The following is a 19,690-nucleotide window of genomic DNA, read 5'->3' as shown; positions in this document are numbered from 1 at the left end:
GGTCGACTCTATTTGGAAAGGAAAAGACCCCTCAACCTTCTCTGACAACCTTGATGAATTTCACCTAGTCAAGGCGAACACTTTTGAGAGCAAAAGAAGGAAAACTGGATAATAATATTTTGCTACTTACAAAATCATATATCCCTGACAATACACTAAGTACTTTACAAACATTCTCTCACTTGATCCTTCCAGAAACGCCTTTATTCCTAGTTTATACACAAAGCAATTGAAATTTAAAGGGAGAAGAACCTGGTTCAAGGTCACATAAGCACTACAAGGTGGAATGAAGATCTGACTTCACACCTGCACTATTAAGCAACACTACATCGCCCACGTGGACACTGGCAAAAGGGCAGGTGGCGTGAAGGTGGCGGTTAGGGAAACACACACGAACCCACAGAGCAGGTGCCACAGAGGTCCAGACAGAAATGAAATCCTTCCAAAAAACTCAGTCCCAAAGGGAGACCAAAACTGAATAGCTCGAGGGGCAACTCCTCCATCCCTGGAGACATAACCACTAACTCTCACCCTCTATTCTCTGAGACTGAAATACACGAGCCCGGAGGATGTGAGCAGTGGGAAAAACAATAATTTCTTAACCCTGGGCTTACACGGGTGGAATATCATAATCTTTTTCACGGGGTGTAAAGTTAAGGATAAAAAGACACTGGAAGCACAGCTTCAAGGGGATTGCCTTCTGTTCCTGTTTTATTTTTGTTTTTTGTTTTTTCATCCAGGTCTTTCAACAGAAGAGCTTGGGAACTGCCTTGCATCTTTTGGAACGTTTCATTATTAAAATACTGCTTTAGAGCTCCCAATTCACAGGGCCCTAAAAACTGCAGCGAGGAGAATTGTCACCTGGAGATGAGGACAAGGAATGGAGAACAATGTACATTACAGAGTGGCTTGGTGACCTTGCCTTTTTCCTGAATGATAACAGTCTTGCATTTGTTTCAGGGAAAATAGGGAGCAAAATCACTCTATCGGCACTCACACATTTTTCAATCAATTTAATCTGCAAGGATTGGATTTTTTTTTTTTTTTTGCAACAGATAACCAGGCACCCGCGGGAACTTATAAACCTGAGTTCAGGCACAGGCTCGCTTCCCCGCTCAGCATCTCTTACCTCCCTCATTGTCCTTGCTATCTGTGCAGAGGGTCTCCATGGCTACGTCACATCCTGCTCCTCTCCACCCTGGCTGGCAAACACAATGCCAGCCGTTTTGGTCCAGTGTGCATCTTCCATTGCTGTTGCACAGACCGGGACACCCCTCTGTGAAAAGAGACAAAGAAGGACAACAGAAGTGATTTGAGTACTGAAAGTTTTTTGCACCTCAAATAAACAGATGAGGGACACTTAGTGGGAACAGGCCTTTCAAAACAGCACAAATACTGTAATTGCACATGGATAGAAACAGCAACATTATCTAAGGAATCTGATTCTTATCCAAGTGGCATCTTTGATTGGCCTGACCCTTGAGACACCACTTACCTGTGCAGGACAGAAATATCTGCAATGATCCACTAAAATGCTGCAGGCCAGACAAAATTAATTTTTTTTTCCTTTAGCAAAGCAAGAAGGTTGATTGTAAGGTGTGAAAAAGCGTCACAGCAAGATCATTTCAGAAGCCCTAGAACAGATTTTTAATCTGTTGTAAACATTACTGGTTACTGGTTAGGACATGCCTTCTTCAAAGCACCTTGTTGCTTTCAAAAATTCCCTCTAAATTTAAAAGCATGAAAGTGGATATGAGGATATGAACGATGTTGAAAGGAGAACGTTAATTTTATCTGGCCTCAGAGTTGCCGTATATTCATGTGAAATTACAGTGCATTAAATAACTGCACAAAGTATAGGCCAGTATTAATGACTATACTTTATGCGGAGAATACATTCCTTTTCACAGAATAAGCAAAGCCCAGGAAATAGTGAAGCAGCTTAGCATCTATTCTAACAAACATTAGGATTCAGGCTGCATACGGATGGGACAGGACCGACAGGATTTCCAACTAAATGTAATAGCTGTGCATATTTGATTACTTAGGACGGACAAAATGAAATACCATAAGGACCACAGTAAAACATCGATAGACCGAACAAAAACACGGTAGTGACGTGCTTCAAGACAGAGCGCAAAGAGTGATAGTTTGTGACAATCTCCCTAAAGCTTTTATGCTGTTACCTTTATATCCTATCTTGTCTGCTTTTATGGGCAAGGAGGGAAAATTTGGGAAACAATGAAAATAATTTAATATATCCGAAATCTGTAATTGTTTCAGTCTAACATGACATTTAAAAAAAAAACAAAACAAATTTTGCCGCCTCCTACACATGATGACTGGCATGCAGCCAATGTGATCTATTTATGAGGATGACACCTGGATAGGTCTGGTGCTCTTGTCTATGAATGTGATGCGACCCTGACAGAAACAAGGATATACGTGCTCTAAAATGGGAAGAATCATTGGCTATTAATCAGATCTCTTTGGAAAGAATTATTTAACATTTTGGTATAAAATATATATTAGTAAAAAAAAATTCTTGCTCTAGCAGTCGGGGTTTGTTCTACAGCATCTTATAATTAGAATGCCACTCTTGTTTTGGTGACAAAATTTAAGGGAAAAATCTGGTTAAGGATGTTTAAGTCTGTATGAAAAGAATTATTCATATCTTGGCTTCCCCTCCTCCACTGTGGAACTTGAAATGAAAAGGTCTCAAAGAGACTTTCTGTCTCTTAAGATTAGAGTTAACCGAAAGAAGACTATGTTGACAGTCTCTTGTGGCTGGGGATGATGAAATTATATTTAGGGATACCATCAGGTCAGGAGAAGATGAATTTTGCTGCTTCTTTTCTTTCAGACAACTACTGTCTGTATTTATGGATTATTTCATACCTAAAAGGTGAATTTTCCTTATGGATGTTTCTGTTTTGTTTTCAATGAAAAAAGAAAATAAAAGGTTTAATTGCCCCACTGACAGAGGTGCAGCAGTTGATTGCATGCACACAAGAAGTTATTACATGAAAGCCTGGCTGTTGTCATGAATATTTTCATATTCTAATGAGACGCACAAACAAGGAATAAAAAAAATAGGTAATCTGAGGAGCAAGGGAAAGGGAATTTTCTCTTCTGAAAAATGTGGTTTTCACTTATTTCTATGATAACTGAAGACAAAGAATCTGCTGTTTTCTGCTGAGTGGTGTTATCATTTCTGTTTTCTAGAATGCACAGTATTTTGCAGTTTTCTTTGAAAATCACAAAACATAAATTATGACATCACATATATTTCGAAGCATTGAGGAAAAGCCAAAGAAGTTTCCATGTGAGGATAAATGAGATTTCTCTCAACATATGTTAACCAGAACCTTCTTTAGATCGACCATTTCTTATTCTGTGATAAGAGAGTGAGCGTTCGTGATTCTTTGATTTAGAATTTAAAACTTATGAGCTGAATTGCCAACAATGAAGATCTTAAAGCCAAAAAAAAAAAAAAACTATAAACAAAAAACAGCAAATGTACTGTTATCTTCAGTTTTTGGATCCAGTGAAAACTAATGTTTTTACATAGGAATGAAATCTGTGATAACCCAAAATTATAAAAATGAGACACAGACATTGAAGTCTCAATACTTTAAATCCAAAGGATTTCACATAATGTAAGCCTGATTTATAATTTACAAAAAAATGCACGAAAACAGTCTATTTTCATACCTAGTGCAAGCTAATACACGGTCATATAGAAATATACATGGATACGTCAACAAAGAGCAAGTATACAGTACCTTTAACTATCTTATCCAAATAGTGAGCTTGAGAAATTAAGGAAAAAAGAACAGACAGACATTTCAGAAGTGTCACATGGGACAAGAAAATTTTCAGAATTTACATGCAAATTGAGTAGCTGCAGCTGACATGACACATCACACGACAGAGATGTACTTCATATCTTCTAAAAATGCAATATAGTCACGTTTTAACAAATGTAATCACGATCCCAGGAAATACTCAGCATTTTCAGGAAAAGTGTGCAGGCAAACTAACACTTCCTTTTGCAGATTATTTGGAACAGACCCACCCTGATCCTTCCCGAGGTTATACTTTCATAGCTAAGTAGAACAAATGGAATCAATTCTTTATATTACTAAAGAATTTCGGAAACATAACTATAAAATCTACAAATAATCAAAAAAAATTTTTTGGGGGGGTGAGAAAATAATTCTCTTTTTTTCAGCTTGTTTTTAACAAAGTAGTTTCATAAGGGTCACACAGTAGGAGGGCACAAAAAATACACAGAAGGCCTGGAGGAGCCATTTATGCACGTTCAGATGCTTTCTTCCATCTGCACAGAAACTCTACCTCATTCACCTTCTCTCTTGAGTTACTTGCATATTTACAAATAATCAAACTTTGTTAATAAAGAAGCAAAAATAAAGAAACTGAGAGTCCTTGAGCAAATTTAATATAGTATTCTGAAAAAGGCATATGTAACTTCTGTAGAATATGACTACCCAGTCAGTAGCCCTTGACGACACGTCAGATGGACGATGATGTATTCCGTATGCAGTCCATTAAGAAATACGGACTAAGATCTTGTTTCTTTTCAGGATTCATACAGGCATAGGCTCTGTTTCTCACAAAAGCTTTGCAGGAACCGTTAGGATTAAGACTGAAGTCTTTGACTGTACCTGTGCATTTAATCTTTCACGGGGTTACAATTAGCCTACACCTTTCCTCTTGAACAGAGGCATACATATTCCTCTCCGTTCACTCAACGGAGAGACCGAATATATTCTTAATAAGCCTCAAATCCTCTTGCTTTGTCAAAATTCATACATCTTTAATGATCTAAAATTGCTTTTCAAAGATGCTTATGTTGATTATTTTTCATTACTGACATATGCAAGTGGTCACAGAACTCTTAACAGAGTGATTTAAACCATAACATTCAGTTGAGCTACTCAAGCCTGGTAGTTCTGTCATGTGCAGAAACAAAACCATAAATGGTTTAGACCCATCTGTACCGTGTATGGGAAAGGATGACTCACTTTGCCACAGGATTCCATTAGAGGTTTCTGAATTGCATTTAAAAATAAGCACGTGTATGGCTCATTGACAATGTACTGCAGGGGGAATTAAGGGGGAGGGGAAACAGTGTCAGGCACTAGTCTGAAATGATAATGTCATAAAAATAATTCTTTTCAAAACACTAAAATAAAAATGTATTATTATATAACATCATTCATGCCATTGCTGAATAATTCCTTCCAAACATTATATACTCCAGTACAGTCCCATAAGAGCTCATTTAATGTGGAGGATAAACAAAGTGGCTTTAAACATTGTGGAGCTCCCAGTTCAGCGAGGGTAGTATTTCTGAGGGAATTCTTGGTTTATGAAAATTTATAACACTGATCAGAGTTGGAGAACAAGCCTTTAGCTTTTACATCAGGTCCACTTCAGTTCACACAACCAAAATAAGGAATGTAATTAATCCTGATCTGGATTAGTAGTTTTAAAGGAAGAGTAAATTAGAATCCAGCCAATCCCATTATTTTAGCAAACAGAATTAATTACGCCAAACAGTGGATTATAGGTAAAAGCAGTTTGTCACTGGGCCAAGAGAACATCAAAAGTGGAGCTGAGATTAGAAAATGCATTTAAAATATACAGCAGGTCAAATTTTACATAAAGCTTTAAATATTAAAATATTTAAAGCACGTTTTGCAAAACGTTTTAAAACCAACCTCAAGAAAAATATCTGTACGGAGGAAAATAATACCAAGATTTGTCATTTGCATTTTATATCATAGGGAATAGTTGAGGCTGATCGCTTAAAACTAAAAGAGAAAGGAGGGGAAAAAACCACCACCTATATTTTGGCCTAGAAGAGTAAAATTTCCAACAATACCACAAAAGCCTAGCTCTAAATAATGAAGTTAAAAGAAGATGTCCACATATGAGGTTCAAATAATTATCAAAGGTAATACTTGCAACGATGAAAATATCATTATATAAACTGCTACAGGAAATCATCAGAAAAATGCAGGCCATGTTGTAAAAAGCCATTAGGAACAATAATCGTAAAAAAAATACAGTATATTTAAAAATTAATACATCTAACAATTGCTGAAATGCACATGAAGTTGCAAAAAAAATCACTCTGAGAATGAACAAGTGTGTTCTGACACTAAAGGAAAGTCGTTTCTATTAGATCTACTAAGAAGGTTTAAATTTGTTTTATAGAAGAAAACTCATATAAATATGAGTGCTAGACATATAAAATGGAGCCCTTTAGAAAAGTGTTCTCCAGTAAAATGTATTCATAAAACACTTTCCCTGGAGTTTCAATTATTTATCTTTTATGAAGACCCGTGTGGAGTATAGGGGGTGAGTGTTACCAGATTTCCTATAAGATAGGGATTCTTAATCTTTCGGGGGTCTTAGATGCCCGAGAAGAGTGGTAAGAGTTATGGATTCTCCGCCCCTGCCCCCCGAAAAAATGTACACATGCTCACAAAGTGCTGCTTATGATTTTAGCATTTCAGGAGCTCTGGTTCCATAACTTGCAGATTACAAACACCTGGCTGATGTATTAATGATCCCCAAATTTCTAGCTCTAAGTGCTTTACATCATTCTCTCATTTAACCTTCACCACAGCCCTGTGAGGTAAATGCAGTTGATACAGTAAATACAAATGACGAAAGGAGCAGAGAGGCAGTTTGTGCCAAGGTCACGGGCTAGCTGTCTAGGCTGTCCAGCTCTGGAGCTTGCTCTTAACCACTATGTCATAATGCCTCTTCTTGGACATTCAGACACAAACAAAAGTTTTTTCTTTGGTAGAAGTGGATGAAAGAAGCTCAGAAGTACTGTGCAAACTTTCGTGACCTAACGTGAATCTCAGCAGATTCTTGTTCCCAAAAGCCATAGGGTAAGATGTCTTTTTGACATCTTCTGCCTGGCTTCCTTGGGAAGCTGCCGGGTGGATCGACCTTAAATGGCAGAAGGCAGGTGAGTGTCTTCAAATGCTAGGGCTCATCTTGGCCTTAACTGTCTCTCTTTCAAAATACATTCAGATACACAGTCATCCCGGGATATAACAAATGAGACAACTGCACCAGTTTCGAGCCCATGCATCGGAAGCCCTTGGTCTACTTGCTGGTACAGGTGGGCAAAGGCTCAGCGAAATCTGAGATGTGAGAGAAAGGTCAGGCTCCTCAAAAGAATTTTTATTCTATGATTAGCTCATAAGCCTCCAGGATCACCAAAGCAAACGACTAGGACTGTATCCTCTTCACACACTCCCCTCTAGGTGCTTCTTTTTAAAAAGAAGTCTTTCTCTTTTCAAGGCTCCTATTTACCATATTCCCCCCCTTTACTTTGGGGGAAGACAGGTGCGGATGAACACAAAATGATTTCCTCTTGTCTGTACCGCTTGGTAGAGGCCATGGATTCTACCGCCCCCGAGGAAGGAGCTTGCTCATACACAGTCTTCTTGTACCACTTCTCGTTCCCAACGAGGAGAGCAGGGAGGAACAGCATCTTTTCGGAAAGTCTGCCTACAGGTTGTTGCCTCACCTGCTTACCTACCAAAATGATGGGGAGCCCTGCTCCCTCCATTTCTTCTAGTAACTCATTCTTCCCGTTTTTCCCCCCTTGAATACTCTTTACGGATAAAGTCTAGCAACATAAACGTCAGGGCAAATGTAAAAGGCGAAAAAAATCCAGAACTAGCCACGATCAATTCGTTTCAGTTAAGAGATTCCAGAAAAACACAAGGCTTTCACGATATATAGACATATGTGACAATGTGAAAACCTTCCCCACTGGAAATGCAAACTCTATGGCCACACTAATCACTGTATTGCCATCGCCTGGCTCATAAGGGATTCTTAATAGCTGCTGAATAAAATGATAAAGGTACTTATTATGGTGCTCTTACTATGTTCTACATGTGTCTGCAGCTTTTGAAGAAATTCTATGAATAAAACAGAGGCTACCTTTGGAGAAACAGGCATATATGAGCAATACCTCACTTACAACATCCTTCCCCTCTCCTTCATCCATCTGTTCCTCTCCCCTTGCCCAGTCCATCTATCCTAATGAGATACAGCGCTGTTAACAATCACTAGTATTTACCGACTGTTACTACGTGCTGAAAACTATGCTAAGCATTTTCCATAAACTGGCTCATTACATTTTCACCACCCTATGGGGGTGATAGGTACTTTTATTATCTTCCCTACTTCACAGATGAAGAAACTGAGGCACAGGAAATTAAATAACTTTCTCAAGGTCAAAATGCTAGCAAGTGGCCAGAATTCCAACCAGGGGGTCTGAGACCGAAGTCCACACACTTAACAAAGAAGCTCTATATACAACTCAGCAGAAGCAAAACTGTGTACCTGGGTAAGATAGAGGAGAAGCACATCTGTTTTGGATTGGTCAATGCATTTACTTTGAGAAAATAAGACCCCCAAAAATGTGGAAATCCTTATTTCAACACTGACAATTAAAGGGAGAAACTGGGAAATGACATTAAAATCCAAACAACTTGAAATATTAATCTGTGGATACAGTCTCATAAAGGAGGGTACTTTCCATAGTTAAGAAACCTTTATAATGAGAACTGCTATAACCTGTTCTAAAAATCTCAAGTTTGGAAAACTGATTGGCAGCATATTAAAATGAGGGATAAAAGCAGGAAAAATTAAAACAAGTGAGTCTGAAAAATCAAAGAACAGAAGCAGTTCAGTTGATGTCTGTTGTATAAGAAATATCTGCTGAATGACAGTTCCAAAGAAGGCTGGTCCTTTAAAACAGAGGTCAGAGGAGTATATGTGCTGTTTAGGAAGGAATTGGAATATTTGGAGGTCTTCGTGGAATGAGATTAATTTCTACTTTGCTTTCCTTTTACTTTAAAACTGATTCTTCAAAACACAGAGAAGAAACCAAGGCAAACCCAGTTGGTTATATCTACATGAGGCAGCTCACAAGGGAAAAATACAAGTAGTTTGACTGTGTGTACATAGTTGCTGACGTGTGTAGTTATGATCTACTCACACTGTTTCTGCTGTTGACCCTGTGCTTGGTTGGAGCATATTAAATAGGAAAGTATTTTCACTGGGCTATTGAATTCACTCCTCGGGATAGCCTAGAAACAGGCAAAGAATCTAGACTGATGGAAATAGTTCTCAGTTTAATTACAGCACGAAAATCTTAGGGTCCCATCTCCGAAAGAGGAGAATTCAATCAGATGAGTCTATAATAAAATAGAGACATACCCTTCACTGTGGCGACTACTGCAAAGTCCTCGGAGTCGAGGACAAATTTTTATTTAGCATTTGTGTTTCGTAATACATCATAAACAGACTTTAAAAATGATTCACATTAGTATCTCATTAAAGTTGTAAGTAGGTATCATTCTTAGATTACTCATGTACCAGTTTCTGTGGGATGACAGAAAAACTAGTCTGCAAATAAGTACATATTAAATCCATTTATTGCAATCAGCAACTGTTTAAATCAGCATGCAAGCTGCACACCCATTGATGTGATGTTCCTTAATTGGTACGCACCGTACGGTTTTATTACTGATTACCCTATCGTAAAGGATTATGACACTGACATAATTTTAAACACTGTAAAACAATTTACTCAGGCCCCTTAAAGATATGTCCTCCTTCACCACACAAGTCTCATTCTAAGATTGGATAAAACACTGCAAATATTTTATTCTATTTAGGGGCGTCAATTAATTTGAATTTTAACATCTAGCAAGTGAGTTTTAACAACTAGGTTGTGCTGGTAAAGAAAAACAATGTGTGTGTGTGTGTGTGTGTGAGTGTGTGAGTGTGAGCACACACATGCATGCACATGTGCTTGAAAGAGCTCTTGCTCCCCTGAAACCGGCAGCACATTTTCAAAAGCCTGCTTGAAATAAATTGTTTTTGAAAGTTTGCGTATTTCATTCTTTTTCTAGATTGGGAATTTGGTGAAAAAAGTATCCGTACAATACACTGCTTCTTGCATGCAGCCACGGAAGCAAAATACTATACTTCAGTTTGGAACACTATTTATGCCAAGACATTCCAAAAGAGTGAAATAATATTTTTCCTGATTTAATGAGTCTGCCCAGAAAAAAAAAAACCTAGGTTCTATGGAAAAGGTGCTTTGAGATAAACTGCATTTTTTCAAGTCAGCACTGCTGAAAAAGTGCCGAGAGGAGCTGCAGAACTTTGTACAGACAGATGGGAGGATAATATTTGGTATTTTCCTTCAGTTTAGAACTTCATGCCTTACTGTAGGCTACATCTACATAACAGAAGTAAGAGTGTAGCAGGCTGAATGCAGACAGCACGCTCACCCATGCTGGCTCACCCATGCTGGCATGCACTCAGCCTACAAAAGACATGACTATTGTTTGGCATGTGGTACATGATTTTTGTGGTAGTCTTTGCACATGTGGTGTGATTTCATCTCCTGGACCACATACATAAACATGGAGTAACACATGTCTCCTTCAGATTTTTACTCTTTGTTTGAGTTCAGTGAATGACATAAGCAAAACCACATTTTCTTATGATTTCCTAGATTTAAAAAAAAAAAATCAGGTAAATTTTAGTACCCTGATTTGGGAACTAAGCTATCCAGAGACAGTTCTTCACATTAATAGATGAAAATTAGGACACAAATATATTTTACCTAAATAAATATTTGGATCTTTAACATTATGGTACAATGAACTTGGTTATTGCAATTACCAAAGCAGTGTCTGTGTCGTTCTAACAAGTCTTGTGGCGATAAACCATGAAAATGATCTACTGATCTGGTCAATATCAAAGAGTATAATTTCTCGTCCACCATCATTACTTTGGTCTATTCACACGTTAAAATTTAAGAAAAACTTATAGAATAAGGCATAAATAAGTATGTAAGATACACTAGGTCTTTCTCTTGCCAATTTCTGAAAACTGTATCAGGAAAAATAGACAAAGTTGAACAATCCGTTTAACTCACTGAAGATAAAACTGTAATTTCTTTGGAGAAAACTGGAGACAAATGGCTCTTTTCAAAGGTGATTTACAGAGAGAGTATTTTTTCTTTATTTGCAGGTGTGAGAGCATGTGCACAGATGTTTACCACTTGTATTTTGGGTATTAAACTTTTCTGAGACTTTTTTCATGAGCTGATCCTGTTACACAAGTCATCTACTCACTTTGTACCAGTGTTTTTCAGTGGGCAGCATTATACATAGTCTTCAGTCTATTAAAAAGCTGGAAATAAATTTAGTTTTTAAAAGGAAGTGTGTAGAGTTTTCAATAGTTTACAACTTTCTTAAATCCTCTATAGGAATAAATTGACTTTCCCTCAACTGTTTTTGTTGTTGCAATTTTTATTTTGGCAAGCTATGGAGCCTGTTATTAGCTATAATTCAAATATTCCTGAGTAAAAAAGTGATATTTTATTATTGATACATCACTGGCATCATTATTACTGCATCTGTTTTTTACGACAATTCCATCTTATATGACAGGTACATAGATATTTACCTTTATCATAGAAAAAATTTAATTTTCACCTATTCCACTATATACATACATGCTAAAACAATTAAACAGTAATTCAGGAGGCAGCATAGTTTAGTGCTTAAGAGAATGGGCTTGGGAATGATTCACATGGATTTGGATTCTGGTTCTGTTACTTACTAGCTGTGTATCCACAGAAAAGTTACAGAATCTCTCTGAGCCTGAGTTCTGTCAATGGAGATTTTAATAGCTTCCACTTGGTAAGGTTGTTGTGAAAATTAAGTAAGATAATATATGTAGAGAACTTTACATTGTGCTTCAGCACATAGTAAACACTTGATAAATTACAGGTACTACTAAATAATCTTTTTAATAAAGACAGTTTAAAGAGGACAAAATCAGGAAGTAACTGGTATCTTTTAAGAGACTACGAAGAAAGAAATCTGACTTTAAGCCAAGCATCTCGGGGCTGCCAATGATCTATTTTCATGAGCCATAAGGTCCACATTGCCCCAGTGATGCCAGGATAGGTCCCCTCATACCCCTCCTTAAGATATACTCCCTTTAATGGAACCATTCTTCATGTGAACAGGCTAGATCCCAAAGTGGAGACAACTCCACTTTTGTGTCAAAAAGTTTCCTTACTTTTTGTCTCAAAAAACTCCTCTGCTGGTATAGATGCACAATTCCTAATCAAATGTTATTCAGCCTTTTGGAATAAAGAACACATCACAACTTGTCCTTCCATATTTTGTGTTCCCTCATTAGTGATTTTATTCAATCAATGTAAATATTTTCTGAAGGGCTATATAAATCTTCGTATAATCTGCTCATAAATTCAGAAATACAAGTCACTTTTACAGTAACTACTTGGGAACGAAGACATTTAAATGTCCTATTTTACATGCATGTCGCATCCTTATACCGCAATTTTGCCGAAAAATTTTTCATCCTGGGTTTCATTATGGAATGTACTGAGCAGACTTGACAGAATATATATTGCTAACTTTTGCAGCAGCCTGATGTGAGTGTGTGTGTCACCATTCCTACATATAGGAGGAAACCCACCCTCACTTGGCTGAGAAAAGCATCCCCAGTAGCTTGTGAGCACCGTCCCGGGACACGCCATCATAATTGCCCGCCTAGGCTTTTACATGTGGCTTGTACCTACCTTGGCCATCGAGCAGAGAATAATGCTTTTGGGGGCAGGAAAGAGTTAGGGTATGTGCACTAACCACACAGAGGGTTTTCTCTTTGCTTTTTATGACAGTTGCATGGTGATTTTTTTCCCCTTGCATGTGCCACTGTATTGGGAGTGGGTTTCTCACACGCGTAATAATCACTACGGGGGACTCATCTTAAAAGCCAAGAGTTGAAGCGTCTGTGAGAAGCATTATTTTACACTTCACTGTGCGTGTGGGGACTAATTAATGAATACCTAATGCCATTAATTCACAATTAGATCGCTTATGTTTAACCACACGCTTTCTGTGCACACACATATAAATATTAATTGTGGGCAGAACAATAATCATTCAGCACCGTAACAATTAAACAGCTGTAACCTGTCTCGTGTGTTAAGTGACAGAGCTGCAGGCAAGCTCCAGAAGCAGATGGTCGCACCCACCCATGCTTCATGTTAAAGACTTCTTTAAAAAAAGAGGTGTTGACAAATCAGGACAAGGAGGCATAGTTTTAATGCAAATCGGCCCATTTGCAAGGGAGATTGCCCTAAAAACTAATTTGGTGTATAGGAAAAAAATGAAGCTCTGTTGTTCAAGGAAGACATTATATTCCATTTGGATACAGCAGATTCCCCACCAACATAATTATTTCCTAATTTCATTCAACCAACAGGGTTTCATGGAAAAGCAGCTGGCAAAGTGCTCATATTTATGGACCTCCTTTGACTGCTCCTTAATTTATCCAAGGCACATGTCTGTTGAAGCTCAGAGAGAATCGCCATATTTCAGGCAGCTGTTTTCCAGCTTCGCTAAAGAGGCACTCAAAGAAGAGAGGGTCGATGAACCCATCGTGAAGAGCAATAGAAAAAAATTGGCTCTAGTCACACCGTAATCTGTGAAAATAATATGTTAAATATGAAAAGGGAGAAAGGCCATGGCTTTGGTACGGACTAACACTGAAACCTAACTTGTATTTGAAAAACAGGTAGGTGGAAAAGGAATGGTTTTAAGATGAAAAGAGGCTATTTTCAACTTGTCACATTCAAGAAACAACAGAGATAAATTCTGCCGTTGAAGAATACTAAGGTGCCATTGCAGGAAGGAATAGTCATATTCCTGAAAATTCTGGGCTTAATTCTTCCACGCTTACATGAAACTAAATGCAAAGTTCTGATTTTTTTATTTACTCCATTAGGGTAAGAAGAATCTCTGCCGATAATGAAAATTACTTAAAATCTACATGAACACGTCACTAGCTGGCTGGTAGTCTATGATTATCTGGCTTGAGTTTGGGGAAGAATGTGACATATTTATAATCTGGCACTAGTAGTCATCTTTCTCTTCCTCGCTGACACTGTGAAATAGCTGATAACATATTATTTTGCACCTGGTTTCACTCCCAGATGCCTTGGACCTAAACTTCTCAATAAAAGGCTCCTGATGAACTTGGCAAGAATTAAAGAGTATCTTTCTTCTTTATTTCTGGTTAAATTGTATATCCAGTCAACTGAGCTTTCAAACCTCCTCTTACTAGATTTGGTAGAAATTAAGGTCTAAGATGATTTTTAAAAGATGCAAATCAAGGAGGTGTTCCAAATTGAAAAAGATACTTTAGTATATTAATAAAGGAACACAATGGCAGGCTTTTAATAAAACAATAGGATGTAAATTTACCATATAACTTAACTGGCTTTTATTCAGATATCCTAGCTCTTCATAAACTTTTAAAACTATGCCATATAACATTTTAATTCAAATGAACAGATTCAAAAATTTCTTTGGGATAATAATTATAATTTATAAATTGTTTCCCTGAGACACAGAACACTTACACGGTAACTTATTTTGAGAGACTTAAAAAAAAAACTAGCTAGGAAACCACTAAATTCATGGTGGGAATAAACCTAAGATAGTAAGAGAGGAAGGAATCGGGTTTATCAAGCCTAAGGAAATCAGGTATATTTCAATGACACCTAAATGACCATAAATCAATACAAATAATCACTACTTTCTTTTACTGCTCCCAGGAGAGAAAAATGACAGTGGATTTAGCCCTCTTTTTTTTTTTTCTCAACACACTGCCTCTAAAGCCAGTAGGCATCACAGTCAGCTGAGTAGGAATAAGATTAATTTATAGTAGCTCTTGGGACCCAAGTTACACCACAGGAAGCAGACTGGAGGGAAAATCTGTGCACAAATAACTCTTTACCATGTGACTCTAAAGTATGTCAAGCATATTTCTTCTAAAGAACTCAAAACTCTCATCCTCATAGGCCATGTTAAACCCAGACATACTCACCCACAAAACAGTTACCTACAATCAGAACTGACTTTTATAAGTCCTAAAAAAATGCCCCTTTTCTAAAGTATAGAACACATGTAACATTTCCCAGAACAATGCAACTGTCACTGAAATTTACCTCTCAGTAGCACTCCTGCCATGTGAGGACAGAGTCTCAGCTTCAGGCTGCTGCCTCTCTTTTTGATAAGGATAAATCACAGCATGAAGGACCAGACAGAGAACAGTGGCTCTCAAACACCTCACGTCAATAGCATCATTCTTAGGAGTAAAGAAACTGATGCCTAGGGAAGTAAATCGTCAACACGATGAAAGAACATTTATCAGGATAGCTCTGGGGACTGCAGATTTTACTGACAGTCACACAGCAAATCGGGTGCAAAAGTTATGTGAAGATTCTAATTCAAACTTTCCCCAGGATTTGTTTCACTTGATGCAATTCTAATGAGGCTCTTGAGACATGCTGTGACTTGTTGCAGGCAGGTTCACAAGTTAAGGGAGGAAAGGATGCTGAAAGTAAAGGTTGCAAGGCACTTCCCAGAAAGAAGAGCCAAAACTAATAACCACTCCGAAGCTTTAGAGGATATGCATTGTCAGAGTTGAGAGATTCAGAGCGATTCATAGACCTGGACATACCGTATTACGACCAATATATGATGGAAAGAGTCAAACTTACTAAAGTTTCAAATTTAGGCCAGTGAATTTGCTTTTGTTGGTCAATTCCTCTCTCTGTCAAAATCTACTGAGCACCGAGTGAAATGACGACTTGAGCGTTAAGTGCAGATCTGCCGTTGTTGGCAGTGCTGGCTGCAGCTAAGAGGAACCCCTGGCTTCACGTCCCTTGATGCTGAAATTGGTACATGTAGAGAAAAACAAACTAATGCAAAAGGACAATTTACATAGTGACGAGAGAAACCACTTGAAGGAGAGATGAATTAAAACATCAAACTGGATCGCTAGTGACCATTACCGTCAACAACATGCCTCTCATTATGCAAACACTTCTTCATAAAAATGAAACTAAATGGAACAGCGTGACATTGACTAGTGCAATAAACACGATCTCTGTGATAGTTTAAAAAACACTGAAACGTAGAGAGAGGGCTGACAACCTAACAAAATAGGGCCTCCATTATTCAGAAAGGTCAGAGAAACTAGTTTTGCATTTTCAGAAGAGAGGAGATTAAGTGACATCATTAAAAAAAAAACCAATTCTGAGGGGATTACAGAGGATAAAGCGCTGTATATAAATTGTTAACTGAATAAATTGGACTCCAAGGGAAAAAAAATGATATTGACAGGCCCCAAATATATGCGAATGTTATCTCAAAGGAAGAAATAGACATCTAAAAATCAACCTGGTTTTCAGGACATGGGTGATTCTCAGTGAGCTCTGATGGGGGCTTCCCAGGGTTCTCTTAGGAATCGCTAGCCTCTCAGTCACAAGAAATTACTTAGAGTCACTGGGACTGCAGAGCAGGAAGGATCTTAAGAAGTTCTCCTTTTTTGCACACTTCCTGGGAGGTTTTCTAGCCTGTCTGGATCTTCACTGCCAACCAAGTCAGCTGAGGGGAATTTCCTGCCACTCGACTCCATGCCTTCTGTATTCTGATGGCCCACCCTCCACCCTGTATGACAGACCATGAGGCAACTCTGTCCACACTGTTAGCGCGTCGGGAAGTGGAGGGGAGTAGTGGTTCCTGGAATCAGCGTGCCTTCCTGTTTTCCTGCTGGCTAATTCTGCTTCATTAGGATAAGACGCAGTACGGAAGAACCAGCCACAATCAACTTTTTATTAATTTCAGTCCGAATACTCCAGCAACAGCAACAGTAACAATCAGTAACATCCCTACAGTGTTTGCTTTGCCCCAGAGAGTGTTCCAAGTCCCCTTCTACATGTGTTAGGTTATTAACCCTCTGGTCAACTCTAGGAGGTAGGTACTGTTTTCATTCCCACTTTAGAGATGGGCAAACTGAGGCATGGAGAGTTTAAGCGATTTTCTCCAAATCACACAGCTGTCAAGTAATAGTTTGGAACAGAGGCAGATTCAGGTTTTGTGGGGTATGAAATTGTACAAATTGGGGGGCTCTCATCAAGAAAAAGAATCCCAAATTATAAATATGAAATTAGGTACAAATTGAGTAATTATTTAGAATGAGAAAAGAAACCACCATAAATTATAGTGTTTAAGCTGATAAAACCCACAAATATCAGAAAAATCACTAAACATTGTTTATTATTAAGTGCCTGACAGGTCTCTAATAAACTTTTTTCTGTAATTTTTGGACTATATTTTGCCTCCTCGTAAGACAACGGTTTTATAATATATTTTATAGAGAATAGAAAGATAATTCAGTCTTCATTCAATATGATGTTTAATATGATTTTCATTATGATAATTTAGAAAGTTTCATTTGGCTTCAAAATTTGTTATTAGTAAAGCCATGCAAATTTTGACATAACTGCCAAATTTGGGAAGACTTTATTATGTAATAAACTAATCTTAAATACTCTGTGCATTGATGGCATTCATTACCAATTTTGTTGTGATGGCCTCCTAGAATATCCTGAGTTTGATAACATCTTTGTCAATATCAATATTTCATGTCATGTAAGCACTGAATCTTTTCCTGGTATGTTCATATGATTCTGTGATACACCAGGATGCATGACGCCTGTGACTTCACACACTGATGAACTCAATTTTGCAGTACTGCTATAGGTTCATGCCTTAAAAATACCAGAATTCTGATAAATTCCTCAAAAAAAAATCATCAAAAGAGAAAATTAGGGCACATTTATAACTGTGTAAGTTCCATCACCAAATACATTACTGACAAGAGACAACTTCTATTTGGATTGGGCATTTTACAACATATCTGATGACGGGAAGAATTTTCCAGAGACGCACTTCGGTTTCCACATATTTCAAACCTTATTTCTGCTCCACTACCTATTTTCCTCTGGTGTGCGGCTCCACAGGACAAATTCATATCTTTCTATCATCTCTGACCCTGTACTTCGATGTCACTAGGTGAGTCATGTGTGGTAAGAATATCCCCGGACGGCTGGCACTAACAGTCACAGTTGGCAATGATTTCACACCTCAGAAATATATCCAATTAAATCGAAACTAGGGACTTCCCTAGTGGTCCAGTGGGTAGGACTCTGTGCTCCCAATGCAAGGGATCTGGGTTCAATCCCTGGTCATGGAACTAGATCCTACATGCAAGCCGCAACTAAAAAAGGATCCCACGTGCCACAACGAAGACCAGGTGCAACCAAAATAAATATATATTTTTTAAAAAATCGAAATTAAACACATCCCCAGCTCAAATTCTCCTTAGCTGAATCCTCAAAGTGCTCACAGCCACTCCAATGCCACCCTACACAAGGAAAAGTGTGATGGAGAGAAGATGGCAGTGGAAAGAGACCAAGGTCCTAACTGATTTGCAACATATGACCATATGAACCCATGGTCTCCTTGTAAGATCCTAGAAGGGGCCCATGCAAGTGAGGGGCCCTGATGCTTAAGCTTCACCAGCTTCACAGGAAATATGTCAATGGCCCCATAAGGGACCCAGACAGGTGTCACTAAAGACCCCTTTCTTAACTACTATTAATACTTGGCACTGACAGATGTGAAGCCAAATGCCTCCCCCAGAGCAATCATTTGCAGGTGTAATGTAGTACCTATAACCACTTGTTATAAATACCATAAGGTTTAAATAAAATGTAAAAAGATAGCTTTAGAATTTCCATATTCTGTATTATTATGAATTATGATTCCCAATTTGGGAGCATTACAAAAGTCACGAAGAATATTGGTCTCGTAATCTAAGGGAAGTATATATTAGAGAGGTCATTTTTTCGAAACTGTCACCTGTTTTTTACTTGAACGACTAAAATACTATTGTTTCACATTATCCTGAGATAAGAATTATAATAAGCCGTGTCCACACTGGTACAGTTCTGATCTTTTATGCCCAGACTGTCTAATACGTAACTCTCAGGTTACATTTCATGTTCAATTTCTAATCTCTAGCACCCCTAAGCCCAGAGAAACCATGGTATTTATTGGAGGAGTGCTGAGTACTGTGCGTCTAGGTTTCGTCTAAACAAAGCATGTTTTTGAGATCATTAATGACCTTGTTTCCCCATGTGCTAAAGAATTAGAATAAAAACCAATAGCCAGTCTTTTGTAGCTTAAAGGAGTTGGGATTTCCCCCAGGCCAAATTTCCATTTGAATTGCCTGAAAGTACATGAAAATCAATGTAGCTCAATAAACAACTCTGTGTTCGTTCGAGACAGAACTAGAAGAAAAATATCACAATAGACTCCACCTGTCTTTCATCACCGTGATTTTAAAAAGCAACACCTCTCTAACCGCCATCCCAAACAGATTAATTTCTTGTTCAGCCATATCCGATGCGAGGCTAGGTCACATTTTATAACAATGAAATGGAAATTACATCAACTCCTTAGAGCAAATTTGTTGGATAGCCATTTTGTTTTACCTCTTTTTTTTTTAAAAAAAAAGTTTCAGCACCCAAAACTTTGGGTTACAGTTTGACTTATTTATACTTAACAAAATAAAAACTCTAATTTAGTGAACATTGCTAGGCCGTTTAATATGTGATTGACATGCTAGCATTTCATTCGATCCTAAGAATACT

General features: G+C 37.9%; 1 protein-coding gene across 1 annotated transcript in view; it reads right to left on the bottom strand.

The window, feature by feature from the left end:
• TENM3 (teneurin transmembrane protein 3) overlaps nucleotides 1–19,690 on the bottom strand; it is a 592,830-nt gene that overhangs the window by 83,612 nt on the left and 489,528 nt on the right. The window contains exon 14 of the mRNA XM_057696894.1: nucleotides 1,130–1,276. Within this exon, the coding sequence (XP_057552877.1) occupies nucleotides 1,130–1,276 (147 nt within the window). The remainder of the gene's footprint in view (nucleotides 1–1,129; nucleotides 1,277–19,690) is intronic.

This window comes from Hippopotamus amphibius, chromosome 10 (genome assembly GCF_030028045.1).
Source record: "Hippopotamus amphibius kiboko isolate mHipAmp2 chromosome 10, mHipAmp2.hap2, whole genome shotgun sequence".
NCBI classification, from domain to species: domain Eukaryota; kingdom Metazoa; phylum Chordata; class Mammalia; order Artiodactyla; family Hippopotamidae; genus Hippopotamus; species Hippopotamus amphibius.
Note: the sequence above shows the minus strand (reverse complement) of the source record. Positions and strands in the feature narration are given on the sequence as shown.